General features: G+C 37.1%; 1 protein-coding gene across 1 annotated transcript in view; it reads left to right on the top strand.

Moving 5' to 3' along the window:
• LOC104411231 (myotrophin-like) overlaps positions 1 to 17827 on the top strand; it is a gene marked incomplete at its 3' end in the record, with an annotated part of 26075 nt that extends 8248 nt beyond the window's left edge. Inside the window, exons 2-4 of the mRNA XM_010021605.1 lie at positions 14036 to 14149; positions 15308 to 15391; positions 17760 to 17827. Coding sequence (XP_010019907.1) covers positions 14036 to 14149; positions 15308 to 15391; positions 17760 to 17827 — 266 coding nt within the window. The remainder of the gene's footprint in view (positions 1 to 14035; positions 14150 to 15307; positions 15392 to 17759) is intronic.
• Between the last annotated feature and the right edge of the window lie 1843 nt (positions 17828 to 19670).

Below are 19670 nucleotides of genomic sequence, written 5' to 3' on the forward strand. Positions count from 1 at the left end.
ACTTGCTTTTTAACACACTTGTGGCCTATAAATTAGTGATTAGCTGCAAGGAGGCAAGATGAGCTGGAAAGCTATTTGAGACAAAAAGTAGAGAACTGACCATAGAACAGTTACCGTCAGCGTACCCCTTCTAAACTGATTTGTTAATGATGCTATGAATGCAAATACCATGGGCAATGAATGTTTAAAAAGGATTTTTGTTTGTTCAAAACACTTCCAGTACTTGATTCAGGCAGTGCAATTGGGAGGAGGAAGAGGTTTCAAGTCCTTACATAAAAAGAATGATCAGTAGAGTTCCTGTGAGGTGAGATCTGCACTTTTGTGTATGGCCCTGTATAAAAAATTTCAAAGGAACCTTTGTATTCATGTGAGGCACTTGGGAGAATCTGTATTTCCTGGATTGCTGACTCCTGTAACTCCAATAATAGTATTATCCATCTCTTTAGCCAAAGAAGAGTTATTTAGCATGGTTTAAAAAACTTGGATTTGGCCTGTATTGAGGCATTAATTATCTGTTACTTAAACTTATCTTGGACGTAGTAAAAGTCTTTAGTTATGTTCTTGTAGCAAGTTAGTAGTCTGTATTAACTAAAGCATTTTTGAAAGTAATTCCTGGTGAAATCTGGAGATAATAACTTTTGTAGATGGATTATTTAAATGATGGAAGTGCAATATCAGTATTGGTAAGTGCATATAATTAGTTTTACAGAGCCATTCTGTGGATGTTAATGTATCTTTTTAAGTAATTAGAAAGCCTTTATTTGATGAATTTAAAATAGCTTTTCTGATCAAGCTTTTTACTTCCATTTTTGTTTGCATGATTCTAATCATGAACTGCTTCAGCATGTTATCAAAAACCTCTGTTAAGGCACAAAACTTCTGGAACTGATTAATACTGATTCTGATATTTCTTGTTATGCATTGCTGTGTGAAGATGATGTAAACTCAATGTGCACAGGAGAATAATGCCTGTTAATCTTACATGAAAACTTATTTGGAAGCTAAGCTTCGCTGCTTTGGGTTTGACAGAATATTTCCTAGATCTTGCCTTGGAGAATATCATGTTCAAATTCTAGAGAAGTCAGTCATGCTTATGATGTTAACCCCACTTACTTAAATTTAAGGTTTTGATGGTTGTTTTTTTTTTTTTTTTTTTTTTTTTTAAAATTGGGGTTTTTTTTTTTTTTTTTTTTTTTTTTTTTTGAAGATATACTTATTTCCCTGTTTATCCTCTCCTATCTTCATGATGGAGTACAACCTTATCTTTGAGAATTCATATTTATTATTGTGAGGGGTATTTTCTATCATCACAGGTCTTTAGATCCTGTGTAGAAGTAAAACTATCAAGCTGGCATCTATTGGAACTGAAATGCAATAGCTGGTGCTTACTGCTTTAGAAGGAAAACAGTCACTTCCTTTGCATTCTTCAGACAACATGTCCTGAGGATTTTAATGCAGTTGTTGGTGTTGGAGCTCTTGCACTAATTGAAAATGCTTTAATTCAGAGAAGCAGCTAAGTGCAGATTGGATGATAATGGCTTTTATTCCTTGCTTAGCTGGTTATCTTTTGGAGCAAAGATCTAATGATGGAAATAGCCTGAATCCTATTACTAACCTTTGAATTGCTTTATCCTTGGACTTAATATTTTACTCTAATACAAACTTAGTGGCACCAAGGAAGTGAAGCATGTTACAGTGTATTTTTATCTGTTCAAATTTGCTTTCAGAATTCCATGACTAGATCATGTAACATGTTAAACTTGAGTTCTTGTGAAACTACATGAACAGGTAGATTTTACTGTTTAGTGTCATCTGTTGTCAGCCTGCTGATGGTATAGAACTGAACTACTGAGACCTCATCTGCTTTCTGATTTAAATATGGTTCATGTCTGTTCAGCAGTCATTTAACACCCATGTGGGCTGAAATATTTTCTGCTTAGTATACTCCTAGAGTGTATAATCCAAATCAGATCAAAATGCAGCAGTATTAAAACATGAAGTCTGGCCAGTCACTTCGGGAGGAAAAAGCCATTTAGGATAGCTTAGTGTTGCCTGTGAAAACGGACACTGTTCTGTGTTCAGTGGATACACTACTCAGCGTAGCTCTCTAAAGTGAATACTAGGTTTATGTCAAGGTAAGGTATAACGTCATTAGATCTGGCTGTGATTCCTTAAGAATTAGTGGTTAACTACTTTTAATTCTGGTAATGTCCCCTGTATCATGTCTGATAGGCAAACCCTGGTGCTATAAAAGCATTTTTCCTTTATTTCCAAATCCTAACAGTTCTTCTAAGCAAAGGTAGCATAGGAAGTGTGTCTGATCATAGGCTGTTTCAGTCCATGATCTGGAATATTTAGTGCATTAACATTAATCAGTTAAAGCAGTACTCTGGACAGAGAATCTCTTGGTGGAAGTAATAATACCTCTGTCTGCAACAGCTTACTCTGTCAGAACTAGTTGCTGCCATTAATCTGAGCTGTTACCTAACTAAGAAAGTGCTTTTGGACAAAACTTTTAAATAGGATTTCATAAGAGGTAAGAGAACCTACAAAACTGATCGCTTTGTTCCTGTTTCATTGCTTGCTAATGCAAATAATGAGTGGTTTGCACTATTTCTCACTCAGGACTTGGTTAGATTAAGGATTTAGGGAAGGGAACAACTGTTTTCAATAATGCACATATTTGACGCATCTCTGAAACTGGGATTGTAGCACATTTCTAGAAGTCATAGCTAGGAAATGGTATGTTCATTACTGTTCTACAGAACAACTCGTATGTCGGGTTTGTCTCTAAAAATGCTGATGCAACAACTGAAGCACAGATGGCTCAGTAGTTCGGTTTATTTAGCAGTTGTTTCTGGAATTGTATTCTTTTGACTGACATAAAGGACTTCAGATTACAGTTGATGATGGTGGATAAGATAGGTACTGTTTTACCACTAACAAAGCCTGAGAAGTATGCTTGTTAAGTATCTTTTTGTTGGCTTAAGCAAAAGTAAGTATAGGGGTGCTTATAAAAGCTTTTCAGAGTACTTCAAGTGCCACATCAAGACAGGCAAAATCCATCATCAGGTTCCTAATTAATTCTCTTGTGTACACCAAGTATTAGTGTTATCATTAGCAGCTGAGGCTTCTATCAAAGTAGAGAATTGCAAAGTAGATACCCATTTTAAACATACATGGACATCTCTCTCTGCTCTGGTTGTAGAACTTGCTGCAAAATGCCAACTGGAGAGACTCACACTGTCATTGGAACAGATGCCTCTTTTTTGATAAACCAGTGCAAGTTTTTTAGTGGGACTGTTATCCTGTAACTTGCTGTATTCAAGAAGTTCCCTTCTCAACAGCTGTTAACTTGATTTTGTTTTTTGATCATAATCTACAGGATTTCTTGTGGATGTTTTTGCCATTTCTGTTTGTTTCAGTAAGGTGTGATAAGAGGAATGTGTAAAGATGGCTTGTCCCAAATATTCCCCAAAGCATACAGTGTATAAAAGACAGCAGGGAGAAAATACCTTTTTGCTTCAGGTTATGAAACTTGGAGGACAGGGAATAAAAACCCTGGCAGTCTCAAAAAGGCATTACATTTCTCTTACCATGAACACAAACATAGTCAGTAGAAAAGTTTAGCTAATGCAGTTGCTCTCTGCTGTTAAAACCCACAGAACTTCTAGATCTTCTGAAATTCTCTAAGTGGAAAGCAGTTATTGCATACAATAAATCTAGGGCATTTGCTTCTGTTCAGTTGTCCACAGACAACTGGTCCACTCAGGCTGCAGTTGGAAAACTTCTGGAATGGTCAGAATTTGCTGAACTGCTGAGCAATAGTCTCCCTGTGGCATGTTGAATGAGACAGGGTTATGTTAATTTACTTAGTCAACTGAAAGTAAGTAATTTTTGAAAATATAGAGGATTCAAATGAAGACTTGGATCCTGCACAAAACTCTTGCAGTTGCCATGGGAAACTGCCTACTTGCAGTTACAATGAATTGGTTTCTCAGCTTTGGCAGGAACTTACTGCTGGTTTTTAACTGAAGAAATCTGCTTCAAAACCATAAACAATTCACAAGATAAACACTCAATCTTCTTCCTTCCCTTTCTGTTCTTTGGACTTAACCCAGGCTTTGAGATATTAGTTATTTCACTGTGTTCCACTCTTGTTCTTAGGCTTGAATACTGACCAGGGCAACAGGGTCAATAACTTTTCAACATCATTCTTGTGAATCAGAAGATAAGGACAAGAAAACTTGAGACTCAATAATCTTGCTGAGTAGAATATATATATGTTGCTTCTTCTCAGGCCTCCTGTTTTGTTTGAATAGTTGTTTCAGTGCATCAGGGTGAGTGGAAATGTGGAATTTGTTTTTCATTTGCTCTACCAAATTCTTAGTTCTGTAATCCTGGAAGCACTGCATGTTGAGTTTTTTCTTCTCACAGGAAGGAAAAAAAATAGAAAAGTTTAAATAATATGATGCAGCAAGGTGTGCTACAAGCTGGTCATTTGAACTCTTCTTTTTTCTAATTAATGAAAACAGACAGCAACGTGAAAATGGCATGTTAGTCTGCGGTTATGATGGAATCCTGGAAGCTTACAAAAATGATTTCCTTGTCTAAAGTACTAGACTAGGGGTTTAGTTATTTTAAGATTTGTATTAAGACAGCAGATATTGAGGGTAAGTCTAATGTAGCAATTTGAAACTGAGCCATTTTCAGTAATGGATGCAGATATTTATGCTCTCTGCCTTTCCCAACAGAAACTGCTTCAGGTTAGTGCTCCATTTTGGTTACCATGACAAAATTTGTAGCGAAAATTGTATAACCAGCTTGGGAGAAGAGATTAATTTATTGCTGCTGCTACTTGAAGATGTTTTGAGTTGTGTTAATTTTAACACTTGAAAAGTAGAAATAAGTTTAAGAGCCGTTAGGCCTGAATTACTGATTTCGGTTTAAGGGTATTTCTGTCAGTATCCTCCAAGAACCTGTGAAAGTGCTAGATCAGTTTATATCTTGGCAGGAATTCAAGTTACTTCTTCAAAGTCAGTGCTGCGTTTTAGACACTGAGACTATTCTGTAGTGGGGAAAAACTCAGTTGAACTACACCACTACTTCAAAAGACTTAGAACATTGTGGGATTGTTGAACTGAAGGCCTAAAGTGCACACCAGGTAAGTACTTTTATATAGAGAGCTCTGTGTTAAGAAGTGGTGTTCTATAATCCTGTTGATTTCTCCAGCATTTTACAGAAATGCATGTATTGGAACAAGACACCTACAAATCCAACTTGAAGTTAAGGTTAACAGTATGTGATTCAGCTCTTTGGCAGTCATGAGGTGAGAACTAGGGATGGAATACGTATGGAACCACTTCAGAAGCAGACTAAGGAGGCTGAAAGCAATGTCTGTCAGGTCACTATGAGGAATCTGGGCTTATGGCACATAAGCCTGAGGAATAGTGGAAAAATTTCAATAGTAAGAAAACTGAAGTAGTAGCACTTGAGTTTTCAGTGCTAAACCTCATCTTATTTTGCTTTTGTGCTACCAAAAGTAAAAAATGAGAGCTTCTTTGTGTTCGAACTCATAGCGTGCAATTTTAGTTCTTCTCAAGTCTTTTAAGAAAGTTAATTGTAAACTGGGGTATTCGAGGCTTCAGTTCTGTGCTTAAGCAGCTGATTAGTGGAAATAGAATTAAGAGGAGGCGAGCTATAAAATTCTGTTTCTATGATGAAACATCAGATTGTCGGGGTTTTTTTTGTTTTGTTTTGTTTTTTTTTGTTTGTTTGGTTTTTTTGTTTTTTTTTTTTTAATTTGAATACAGTTGATATGATAGTGCAGCTTGTCTGACTTGAAGAAGGTTAAGATGCTTTGAGGGCCTTTGCATTCTGGGACTCATTCATGACATCATGAGAAATGTTTTGTTAAGAGTGTTTTTCAAGGCTGTTACTTGGACACAGAACTTATGTCCCTGGTCACATATTTTTAGCAATCTGTAATCAATAAACAGAGTTACACAGAAGGTGAAAGCAAAATGGTCAACTGAAGGGAATATAGAAATTGCAGGAATGTTGGGGTGGCAGTATGACAGCTGAACTTCAGTTGAAGTTCAAAACTAGCAGTTTTCTTACAATTGAGATTTTCTCACTGTTGAGACATTCCTGGGGCTTATGTGCAAAGAGCCCAGATTCCTCATATGACCTGATTGGTCACATGGCTAAGTAGGAGCTTTTTAGAAAAGGACTTCAGGGTCCTGGTGTAGACATTAAACTGCAGATGAGTTTGCACCGTGGCCTTACATTATTGAAGGCTAACAGCGTTTTGGGGCTGTATTAGCAAGAAAACAGCCAGCACATTAGAAGAAATTTTTCCCTTCTTACTGCTTCTGAGGCTGCATATGAGTACTGTGTCCAGTTCTGGGCTTCCTAGTACAAGAAAGGCATTGATATACTAGAACATGTTCAGAGTGAAGAGTTTGGGGGCCATCAGGATTGCTGAGGACATACAAGTGCTCTCAAGGCTCAGGTGATCTATATTCCACCAAAAACCATAAAGCTTACTCTTTCAGGCAATCAGGTGTAAAAACTAAAACTGAGTTAGATCAGAGGGAAAGATTTCATTTGGTGGATACCAGTGTAGTTCTCATCATGGGAAAATATGTCTTTGGATTGTATACAACAGCATAAATTACAAAGTTAAAATTAAATTGGGACACCTGAGCATGGTATTTTCAATGAGAGGGTGAGGTCTGGATTCAGTATGCCACAATGTGAAAAAGATTTTACATTTCAGTTAAACCTCCATCATTGCTATTGGGTGTATCAAAGCATACCTAGCTATCTGCTAGGAATTGGTTGGTTTTGGTGTTTGGTTGGGGTTTTTTTGTTTGGTTGGTTTTTTTGGGGGTATTTTTTTGGTTTTGTGTGGTTTTGTTTTTTGTTTTTATTTTATTTATTTAAAGACATCTTATGGAGATGAACATAGAAAGCAGATACTACACTGAATTTCACCTGTTTCCAAATGTTTATTCTGCAATAAAATCCCAGTTGTTTTTTCTTTTTTTTTTTTTTTTTTTTGTTGTTGTTGTTGTTACACCATGCACTTTAAAGTGAAGAATGTTGTGTAATGAATGTTTGCATCCATCTGATGCAAAGGCCATGCACTGTGATGAAACAATAAGGTACAATACCTAAATTTTACTTTTCTTTCATCTGCACATGTTTGCCTGTTGTTCCTACACCTGAGGAATATAAATGCTTGAAGCCTGAGATGCTGTTGCTTTCCACGAACTGAATCCTTAACATCTTTTGCTATAGATATGTATAATGAGATTGTTTCGAAATACCTGTGGTGAACTATCTCATTTAATCTCTTTTGTTGAATTTTTAAAAACAAATACAACCAGTATGAATAAAGGCCTGTGGGGAAGAAAGTAAAATATGAGGAATTTGGAAGTAGTATCCTCAATATGCAGTAAGATATTTGGAATATCTCATGCATAGGTTTTAACTTTTCTTTATAGAAAGAGGGTTTTTTCAGTTTTCCTCCTTCACACTCTGACAACAGCAATGAAGTTACTGCTATATTTAAAATGTCAGTTACCTAATACTCTGTAAGAATAGACATCCTTTGTATGTGAAGAGATGGAAGTAATGCAACAGAGTGTACAGTGAATTCATCTTTTTCCAGAATAATAGAGACAAAAATTACCCAGTACCCCACAGGATAGTTCCCTGCTCTTTAAGGACATCTGACTGCATGGGATCTGGTGTTGTTCATTAAAACTGGAAAGAAAGGGTTGCAAAAAATGGGGAAATTAAGTTATTTCTGCATGACAGGATAAGTACATATGGGGATATGGCGTAGGTTCTAGATGTGAAAGAGCATTTTAATGCCACCAGTATTACAGACGCTGCTCTACTAATACAGTTAACCTATGCAATAGGATTTAATGAGGTCACAATTTTCAGTTTCTATTCCTGTGGTATAACTGCAGTGTAAGTCCCAGCTACTTATTTGTGGTGTGATCAGGTGCCAAGTGGTGAATAAGATGAAAGGACAGATTCAACTAGAAAGAAGAAAATGATCAATTTAATTCTCTGGCTTACTAGTTCCCACATTGGATTCGTTATTCAGCCACTAATTCTGATGCAGGGATGCAAAGGATCAAACTGTGGCTAGGACTACCACTGTAACTGCTACGCAAGAGAAAATGGGTGCTAAACTGATCGGTAAGCTGTGACATTAATCACATGTCATTAATGTTCTAGAGCAACACTCCTGGCAAACCATAATGCCCTAGTGAATGGATACCTGGCTCAGATTTGATTTCAGTTTGTGTGCGACTGTAAAATAAGCCTGTGACTGAAGCACAGAGTAGTGTGTAGCAATACTAGAGTGACACTAAATGAGTTTAGTTTAGATCATTTGGCTAAATGCTTTTGAAACTGGCAGGAACTGGGGAAGGGGTGAGTTAGCAGGTAAAGCTAGACCAAAAGAGGCATGGACTACAGTCTGTGTAATGAAGTCTACAGAAAAGGTAAGAACTGTTCAGGGACAGGATCAGTTTGGTGTGGTTAAATAATATGCCTGGAAAATAAGGAGCTTGTAATTTATGACTAAATTTATGACTATGTTCATTCAAAATTTTCAAAGAGTTGATACTGTAATGTGCATTAGGGACAAAGTCAGTGAAATAATTCATTCTTTTAACTAGGGCTGCAAAAGAACAAGAAATTAAATTGGGCAGACTTATTCAAAGTAGCTGTTAAGGTGCAGAATATTCCACATTACTCTGGGACCTCCAGCTGTTGTGACAGGAGGGCAGTTTGGCTGTTAGGGAACTCTTCTCTGAGCTTACATACAAAGAGGGGGAGCATGATAAGTGGAATTGGGGTGGGTTTCCAAGAAGAATGTAGGTGCTTTCCTAGGGTGTGCAGGGGTGGAACTAAAAAAGCCAAACCTTAAGTGGACTTAAACTGGAAAAGGACAGGAGATACCACCAGGGGTTTTGTATAGGTAGATTAGCAAGGAAAATGTGCGAGATAGAGGGTAGTAGAAGAATTAAGTTCAACAGTAACTAATTTTGACAGTACTTGCTGAAGAAATTAGAATGTCTGTTTTTACATATTGAATTGCTCCATTATGGAAAGTGGGTGATAGTTGCTTTCAGGTGATGCTACAGTGAACCCTACTATTAGTTATTTAAAAAGCAGAGAAAATTCTAAAAGTGTTTTCACTGTCCTTCAGTGAAAATTTGGTAGCCAGTTTTCAACTGAAGCCAATACTTAAAAGTCTGCTGTTATTCTGCTGTTATCCATGTATGTGACATTTCTAAGTAGGACATAACACCAACGTGCTGTAAAAATCTTTCATGCTGTCTTGTTTAGTAATTGGAGATTTACAAGGAGGCTTTTCTTTACCTATAAACAGATTTTGATAGAGGGGATTAAAGCAGATACCTGCTAACTGCTGTTTCTGATGCTTTATGTATTGAACTGGATCTTAATGTTATTACATAGCTGGTGCCCTAGGTCTTTGATCTACAAAGAAAAACATTACTGATGAGGTTTATGCCAGACTTAGCCTTAAATGTCTGACTAAGTAAACTCAGTGTATTCTGGAAGGTCATTAATGAGGTGATCATGTCTTTCTTTTTGCAAGGACAGATTATTTTCTGAGGCTTTGCATAAACATTCACACAATTGTATTGAATTGATAGGTCCAATTCAAGTGAAGGAAAGTGAAACTAAATAATCTTCTTTAAGGAGAGGTGTAGCCTTTGGCTAAGGGTGTATTTTATTTTGAAGTTAATATGATTCTTTGATTTTGGCTAAATTATGTCTCCATGTACCCTCTTAACTACTAACCTTGGTGCTGCTCTGTTAGACACCAGAAGTTGGCAAAAGTCCCATCAAGCGTCCTGGGAGAATTGTTCTGGGGTTTTTTTTGTTTTTTTTTTTTTTTCCCTAATATATGTAAGATTTTGTGTTTCTGCAGGTGTAAAGCAAAAATTATGCTCTTTGGCAGTTCATGTGGGTTTTGATCATATGCCTGAGCTGAGTATGATCTTTAGCAGCAATTTGGTACAGTCTTAGCTTTGGCCTACCAAAATATTGGTTGCTTTGCTGTCTTGGATGTTAGTATGAAGAATCATCACCTGATGAAATTGCTGATACCCAAGTTCATAACATTCAGTATGATGTCTTTGGCTGATATGATTCAGAACCACAATAATTTCAGAAAACTTTACATAGAGATAACTCTTTTCTTTTAATCTTCCAGTGCTGTTTCCTGGCTCAGCCTGTTACAAGACTTTAGATGCCAGTTTGTTTATTTGAGAGGGGACTCAAATCTTGACCTTAGGTTTAGATTTTCTCTTATCATATGAACTGGCATTTGGTGTGTTTTGCTATAACTACAAAATATAACTTCTTTGGTAATGTGTACTCTTGAATTCTCTAGTGCATAGTCAATCACTTTTTAGATGTCCCCTTTAGAGAAGATGCATTTCCTATACAAAATGTGGTCTGTCATGGCTGGCCAGTCTGTCAAAACTGGGTACCTAACTGTCTAAGTCAACATCTCTCCCTGGCTTAGCTGAACAGGATACTGTGGAAGAGCAAGCGAATTCAACTTGGGAGTGCTCATCCAGTTAAGACAAAAATCAACACCCATAGGATTGTACATCCTATGCTTAAAGGAGAACAGCAGCTTGTTTAGATAATCTTTGACAACCTTACCTAGGATCTTAGATGTGTTTCACATCACTGTCTAGCAAAGTGAAAGGCTTATTGTTGCAGCTGTAGTAGCTACTGCCTCTGGCACCAGTGTACTGCCAATTCAGATTATGAGGGTCCAAGTGGTTTTCTGACTTTCTCATTTTATAGGTGATTTTATATGGAACTTGTATCTTGGAGACTTATTTAAGCACATAAGTAGCAGCTGGTGTAGACAAAGATCGAAACATTTAGTAGAATTTCAAGTAAAGGTACAAAGTCAATATTTTCCATGTCTAAAGACATCTTCTCCAAATGGGAACTGCAAGGATGTTCTGATGAGTTTTATAACAATTGGTCTTTATCTGTGTGTAGGGGTAAGGTTTAGGGTTATTTTTATTTCAGCTATAAAATTTCCACTGAAACTGTTTAGTCTTCCAGAATGAAACTCCCTCTGAAAATGAATTCTTTTATTGTTTCCATAGGTACCGATAGAACTATAGACAAGTGATCTCTCAACCTTTTTTATCACTCCATCAGTTAAAACCCAAAAAACCACAAACCCACTGAGCAGGTGCCAGCCATATCTGTATATTTATTTATAAATTATATTCATAGAATCATGAAATGGTTTGGGTCATCTAAAGATCATCTAGTTCTAACCCCCCTGTCATGGACAGGGACACCTTCCACTAGACCAGGTTGCTCAAAGCCCCATCCAGCCTGGCCCTGGAAGTGTTCAAAGCCAGGTTTGATCCCTGCACATGAAATTGATTTATTTATCTCCCTTCCTACTTTTATATGTCTTGGATTTGGCATAGGAAAGGCCAAATAAAGTTGTAGAACATTCAGTGGTCTGTTTTACAGTGGCTTTTTCACACCCATGAAAGAACTGGGTATTTGACTTTGTTTATTGCAGAGCCTAGGGGTACTTGCTTTACTTTTGTAACTTAAAGGTTATCTTCATTCCGTTAATTTGGACTAAGACACTCTTAGGTTTGACTTTGAATGCTTCTGGCACGTTTTCTCAGTGCTAGTATTCAAATCCATGTGATCTGCACTTGAGACATCTTTGTTTGCAGTTTTTGCTAGGTACTCCCCTATAAACAGGCTTTCACCATCTTTAAGGGAAACTTAGAAAACTTGTTGCTTGGGGGTTGTTTTCTACTTCCAAAAGGTTATTGTCCAGCAGGAAATTATTCCACAACCAGTTTAGGAGAGAACAAGGGGATCAGCTTAAGGAAGGGGGAGCTTTGCTGGACTGTCCTAGTCTTAAGATATAATGATTCTAAATTTCTTTCTGAATGTGAACTTTGTAGATTTACAGGGTGCTGTACCAGGGGTTAGCTTGCTTGTCCTCTTCCCTTACCACCTTATTTACCATGTCTTAGCATGCATCAGTTTTTAGAGCCTGTTTTGGGGTAGTGATTGCATGGCTTCTACATGGTTGACTTCCTAAGCATGTGCATCCCAATCCTTAATGTATCTCCAAACATCATGTGCTATTTGAATGCCATCTGTGTTAACATTAATGGGAAGTGACAAGATGCAAATAAGCATATGGATAGAACTTAATTTTCTAGATGAGCTAAGTATATGCTGCATCCTTCTATGCTTTTCAGCAATGTGGCTGTTGGTGTGCTGTTAGTGTACTGTGATCTGGATGATTTTTTTATTCTTTGTTATTGGGGGACAGTTGTTAACATATTCCCACCAACTTTTATACTGAAATTCAGCAAGAGAATTTACATCACAAGACTATCTGCAACAGCTTTACTAATAAACAAAGAATTAGACCTTCAGTTAGTCTCAATGGAATTTTACATTCTGAACTGTTGTATGGAGTTGATAATCCACATAGCTACAGCTGTGGTAGGCTTTGTTTAGAAGTATAATTTGTTACTGTTCTGCAAATTCTAGGTAAAAATATAGATAGAATAAAAGGGGTATTTTTTTTTCCCGAACGTCCAACATACGTCAGAAGCCATAGCTGTGTTTCAGGGTCACTAACAGGTAGTGGCAGAGGTTTTTTGGTTTTGTTTTTGTTTTTTGTTTTTTTTTTTAATTGTGCTACTTGCTGCATTCTTCATGCTGTTTTGAATCCATAACCTTCAATAGTGTGAAGTTCTGACCTGAAACCTTAGAATGTACAGTGTTTCAGTTTAACAGCTGCAGTTAAACACTGTTGCATTGCTTTGACTTGCAGCATGGTGTATTATGAGAAGAATTGAATAGCCTGTTGATAGGAGAAATCTAGAGTCATATTGTTAGTTGGCTGGTAATATAAAATAACAAATGCAGAGTAGGATTTCCTTCTGACAGTCTTCCCTTCCATTCTTAGAAGGGAGGTAGTGTCTGGAAGATTAATGTCAAACCTTCCATTCTGTGCTCTTTCTAGAGATTTGGGGTAGGAGTAAGGGAGTTAACTGTAGGGGCTCTGTAGAGAAGTATGAGTTGGTGCTGCAACTGAAATTCTTGTTTTTTCTGTGGAGATGCAGGGCTTGATGTATGGTGTTGAATTTGGCCACTACCTAAAATACTAATGTTACTTGCACATACAAACAAGAAGTTACCACATAGCTTGTAAGTGTTTGGTTTCCAGTAACTTGTTGTCATTACTGAAGTGCAGCAAATCAGTTTATCCTAGTTGCACAACCCAAGGTGAAGAAACAAAGCTGCTTAAGCACTCACTAAATTAAATTTTGTTTACACCTTAAGAGATGTCTCAATCTACTAGTATGAGTGGCATCAGAGTACAGCTTCCTGTGTCCTGATTTGTTTGACTGTCTTCAGACTTTTTGTGTCATGTAGAATTGGCAGGTGATATTTATAAAACAGAATGGCCAGTTTCATAATTGGGTTTGAAGTTATGGATGGTCTGTACTTATTTACCATTAGTTGTGATGTTGCCTTATGTGGTGTTTCAGCATGCAAAACATCAATATGTACAGAAGCAGGTAAAGTAACTTAGCCAGATAACTAGAATCCTAGCTGGAGTGAAGAAAAAGCAAAACAATCCAGTATGAGCATTTTTTACAGGCTCTAATGATGTTTTAATATTTCTTTAATCATAAGTTACCTAGTGCACTTGGATACTTACTACACTTGGGATGCAGCGTGGCAGGAGAGACCAAGGTTGCATTACAGTCTTAAATGTATAGATGGGGAAAAGGAAATTGAGGACCTTAATTTTTGTGGTTTTTTTGACAATGACTTAAATATTTGGATGGGACATTCTTCAGCATATTTGAAGGTGTGGTTTTTTTTCAAGTTGGTCTTGGTGTGTTAGCTCTAAAATTTTGCTTATTAGATTACGTTTACATTGAAGGGTGAAGATGTCAACCGGACACTTGAAGGTGGGAGGAAGCCTCTTCACTATGCAGCAGACTGTGGACAGCTTGAGATTCTGGAGTTTCTGCTATTGAAAGGAGCCGATATTAATGTACGTACATCAATTTGCAAACAGATGTTGGAGCATTATGGTCTGTCTTCCCCTGCCTCTCCCTCGCCCTCACCAAGGAATTGGTATAAGTGCTTAAATGGTTACTGAAAGACTTGGATCCAACTAAGCAATTTGCTGTATTTAAAAATATTTGAGAGGCAGTTTCCTGCAGGTTAGAAGCTTAAGATTACATTTATTAAATGTTTTTCAACACACCAGGAAAAGTTGTTTGTAGTTATAAAAAGTTTAAATTTAATTTGACCTTTATTAGAAAAATAGAGAGATCACATCTAAATAAAGTTTGCATGAAATACATATTAGATTTGTTGGAAGCGACTTCAGAAGACAGTGCAATGCATCCTTGGGCAGGGCAGGATCAACTCTGTTTAAATGGGTGTGCTGCTTTCTTTTGAGACATTCTTGCTTGTGCAAACTTAGTCATTTTACTGTAGCTTGATATGCAAAGCCTTTTGTCGTGAAAAGATCTGGCTGGGCTGTATTGGTACTTCAAAACAATGAAGTTCTCCATGAAGTGAAGTTTCTAAATATTTTAACTGTACACCCCAAACACTGTGGTTTGGAATAATTCTCTGAAAGTTAATGTATAGGAGGGTATCTTAACTTTGGTCCTTAACAACAAATGACTTGGATTTTTTCCTTGGTGTCTGGAAAGACCATTGTTTCCTCAGGAGTTCGTTTAATGGGAATGGAGGGAAAAATAGGAACGTTTCAGTTGCTCCATTTCTTATTCTTTCCAGGACTATAGATTAGAGAGGAGAAAACAGCTTAAACAGTGTTTCAGCCAAAACTGGTTTCTGAAGTAAGGCTGGCTGGGAAATGGAGGAATTAGGAGTAGTGGTTTTAAATTGGGAAAAATTTGTCTAGCTGAGACCCTGCAGCATATGTCATTGGCCTAAAAAAATAGGCAAACTTTGGTATACCTTAAAGGTGTTATGGAAGAAATATCTTGCTGTTACCTGTTTTTTAAACAATGACTTTTCTTTTTAAAAGGAGAGTAAAAACTTCTGAGGGAATGCATTTCTGGATAATATTCTTAATTTTTTGTATTGTCAACAGCAGAGTGAAGGTAAGGATTTAAGTGAAACCTTTTAATGCTGTGTGAACTTGTGCTTCAAATAACTGTTTCTCAATTTACAGGCTCCAGACAAACACAATATCACACCACTCCTATCGGCAGTCTATGAGGGCCATGTTTCCTGTGTGAAATTGCTTCTGTCAAAGGTGAGACAAATGTTTAGAATAAGTTATCCATTAGTGACATATGTTGCTGTGATTTTTATTTTTTTTTTAATAAGATTATGATGTTCCAGATAAGTCTGAATATCAAACAAATGTTTATGTTGCTAAACCAGAGAGGGTGCTCTGATTATGGAGAAAATAGTTGAAGGAGAAAGTTCCAGCACTTTTACAGTGTAGAAAATGTAATAGTGACAATTGAGTATTGTAAGCTCCAGCTAAAGAGCAATTAACAGCAAATAAGGCCAGAAAAACATTCCTTCAGCAGACAGGGAGGAGTGGGATTTAGCTTTGGCAGCTGCTTAAGTGTTTCATGTGATGGAATCTCCAATGTGATGCTGCTCAGAGGTGTGGTTTCCCTCTGCTTTTGCCAGATGACTGAAAACCCATCTGGCCTGGCAGAGCGAAGGGAAGTAAAAGTTGGAAGACAAGCTTTCTATGTTATGGAGCTTGTAAATTTTGTCCTGGGGAGAATAAGCTTGGTCTGTTTCTGTTCTACCTTTGATTCGTATTGCAAAGGAGATACAGTTAATTCAAGCAGTGTTTTGTCTCCATATGTGCTTGTTCTGTTATATCACACTTTGAAAAGAGGAGGTTAGCAGTGTATTTTCAGTATATGAATCCACTTAAATCATTTGGCCAAAGGATTTCATGCTGTGTAATGTTTTCATATGGCACTTCCAAAATAAAGTTTTACTTAACTGCCCTAATGCTGCATGAATTTAACTTCACTTCTCTGATGCTGTCTTATGTTAGTTATGCCTCCCTGTGAAGAAATGCTGTGACTGTTAATTTAGGATTCAAATGGTGCATCCAAATCACTTAAATTTGTCATGAGGACTGCTCTTTCATTTAGGATCATTATATACAGGTCACAAAAGAGGTATCCTTTATCCCATGTTGTATTTCTTTCCTTTTTTGTTTTGAAGTGTTTTGCATTCTAAGTTGCTCAGATAATAAATAAGATGCCTCAAAACTTCATGCATAAGTTGTCTGGTGACTAATAAAGGTTGTGTATTAATTGTAATCTCTGTCAGCAAGGGCGTTAACATCCGTCCTGAACCAGCTATTTTTCACGCAGTTTGTAAGGTGGTATTGATCTCTATACTTAGTACAATTTGAATGGCAGCAATGTGTTTCACGGAATTTCAGCTGACAGTGCTTTCCTATGGTAAAGCATAGTTTGTAACTCTTCGTATTACTCAGAAAGGACTATTTTGGAGTTCTTAGCTAATGCTTGTCACACGTGGAAGTTGAATTTTGTGGTGACTGTGTCTAAAATACAAATGACACTTTGGAATAGTGAAGACTGGTGGTTTATCTGGGCATTACTGGCAGCCTGTATACATTTGAACTGGCAGAACTGTAGAATCACTTAGGAAAGACCCGTAAGGTTATCAAGCCCAGCTGTTAACCTAACACTGCCAAGTCCATCACTAAATCATGTCCCGAAGTGCCACATCTACACATCTTGTAAATACCTCTGGGAAACATGACTCAACCTTTCAAGCCTGTTCAAGTCTTTGGCCACCCTTTCAATGAAGACAGTTTTCCTAATATCCAGTCTAAACCTCCTTTGGTGCAACTTTCCATTGTGCTGGCATTCAGGTCTCTGAATAGAACTGTACGCTGTCAAGTTGTATCCTCACCACCATTATGGAAGCATTACCTGTGGCTAGGTTTGCTCAGCTTCTGAATAAAATTACTGTTGCAGGGGAGTTGTTGAGTTGCATACCTTATGTCTAAATCTTGTGACTGTCAGTGGCTTGAATGTAAATAAAATTATATAAATAATCTCCTTTCTGAAAATCCAAAAGGTCTTAACTCTTAACCTTAATTCTAAACTTGAATAGCTTTGTTTTGGGCATTCGTAACTATAGTAGGGAGATAGAATTTAACTTGCTGCTTTCTAAAGAAACAAAGTTGAAAAGTGTGGTATGTGATCTATAAATAGACCTTGCCTTGGGCATTTTGAAATACTTCAGCGTTAAAGCAGTTTTTGAGGCTGTACCTTTTGACAAGACAAAACATTCAATGGCATAAGGAGTCTCAGTTCCCTAAAATGGATTTTGTGTGGCAGCATTTGGAAACGGGTGAGGAATCTAGCAAGACTTTACGAAAAACAACTTTGTTGTTAGCCTTGTCAGGATTGATAAGAGTTTGTGGACATTAGGGGGGTGACCTAATTAAGCAAGTTTTGCCACTGGATGCCTTGTAACATACAGTCAATGTGCAATCATGTTTAAATTTGCCCAGCAGACACTTGAGTTGTCCTCAGAAATTTAATTTGAGGTGTTCTGCAGGAGTTTTAATCTGCTTGTACAGAGTCTTTCTTGCTATGCTGTTCCTTCAGTGCGAGATGAGCGTGCTGTCTACCAATATCAGGCTGCAGTTACGTGTTACAGCTAAGCCGATGCAAAGGTTAGTTGCCTGCAGAACATGAGATTCTGATCAGCCTTTTAGTACTCTTACCTGCATATTACTACTGCTGCTTCCTTGCAATAGGCCTGGCACTTAGCCCTGTTCATTTGTCCCTATTGCAAGTTAATTTCTGTAGTTAGTTTCCTGCGAACTGAGGACTCCAAATTAAAATTCTTTTGCAGATTTAGTTCCTTATGTTGGTTTATGGAATTGAAGAAACACTGGTGCCAAATCAAGAGCCAGAACTGAAGTATCTTCGGTTTCACTTCAGCTGCTGCCATGGGAGTTTTTTCAGGCCTTTTCTAGTGTGACCTGCCTGTTCCAAAATGTGGTCTCCTGGGTTTGATTCACTTTTGTAGATATACAGTAGAACCCGATTTCTCTGTTTTACTGCTCAACCTAGTCTCTGTGGTGTTCTTTGTAAATGGCAGATGGTGTTTGCTTGTTGCCATATACTAAATGCTTGCTCAGCTGTCTCTGTTGTGGCACTATTTTTGTAGGGATAGATGAATTGCAGAAGAAATTTAGGAATAAGAGACATGGAGCAGATGGGAACGATGAAGCTGAAGTCCTTTTAGCTAGCCCTCTAGTGTCCCTTATACCCACATGTGCCTTACGTTATTAGTTACAAAGGCACAAGTGATCTCTTTCTCTCCATTACCATACTTCATGTTTATTCTTGAAGAACTATGGGGAAAGTATTTTTTTGCAAGACTATTTGTCATCATAATTTTGAAGACCTGGTTTGATTTTTATTAGTTTTGATAAGCTAAAGAAACACCAGCTGTTGTCATTTGACAGCAGGTACGTGGGATAAGGATTAATGCATCTTTATGCCTTTCTTGTGCAGCTTCAGGGAGCTGGCATGTACTAATTCTGGATAAGTTTAGATTTCATAGATTTTATTTTCTGCCTTTTCTGTCCCACTGTCTCCCTAAGAATGCATTAAACTTTCTTGAGTCAACCATAGCTCCAAATTATGACATAGTTAACATTTTATAAACTACTTGGTGATCCTGTAGCATTTGGCTACATATTAAAACTGGAGTGACAAAAAAAACTTGCAAGAGAATGCCTTCCTTAACACACACAGGATTATAACACTTACTCCAGTTTTTCAAATTGCTGTTTCTGGATGAGTATTAAGAGCTTCATAAACCAAGTGATTTAGCTCTAAGTTTCATCTTAGAATCCCTGCAAGCATTTAAAGTGTGATCTTCTGTTAAATGTTATGGGATTACCTGTCTTTAGTTTACCCTTGGAAAGTACGTTCATTAAATATGGTGAATTAAGTACTGTGAAGAAGAATCACTTGATGGAATTGCATGGTGGGTTTTACAGGAAGTATTTTAAATGTGATTTTAATGTTCATTAGTGGTTGCAAATGAGTACTCTAGCAGATTTGAGCAGTAATTTTGCAGCTTCAGAAAGCAAACAGTGCTGCTTTTGCTCTTTAAGTCCTTTGTTTGGTATTGAATTTGTTGACAATGTTTTAAGGATTTTTTCCCAAGTTTTCAGCTATTTTAATGGTTGCATAGATTTAACCCCCAATATTTTGGTTTTATCTGTTTTTTCTATACATGGAGCATAGAAAAAAAACTACTTTGAATTATGGTTTTACAATAAGGATAAGGTTTTACTTTGAACTGTAGCTTTACATATTGCCATAATTTTTATTGGTATTCAAGTTTAAACATACAACCAGATATAACGAACATAGTTATTTTTCATAAATAAACCAATTTGAATTGTTTAAAACAAAGTGAAATAGTTATATGACTTCGCTCTCATAATTACTGATAGACACTTAAAGGGTATATATTACGTTCTTCCAAAGGTAGTT

The sequence above is a fragment of the Nestor notabilis genome, unplaced genomic scaffold (assembly GCF_000696875.1).
Source record: "Nestor notabilis isolate BGI_N333 unplaced genomic scaffold, ASM69687v1 scaffold29639, whole genome shotgun sequence".
NCBI classification, from domain to species: Eukaryota; Metazoa; Chordata; class Aves; order Psittaciformes; family Psittacidae; genus Nestor; species Nestor notabilis.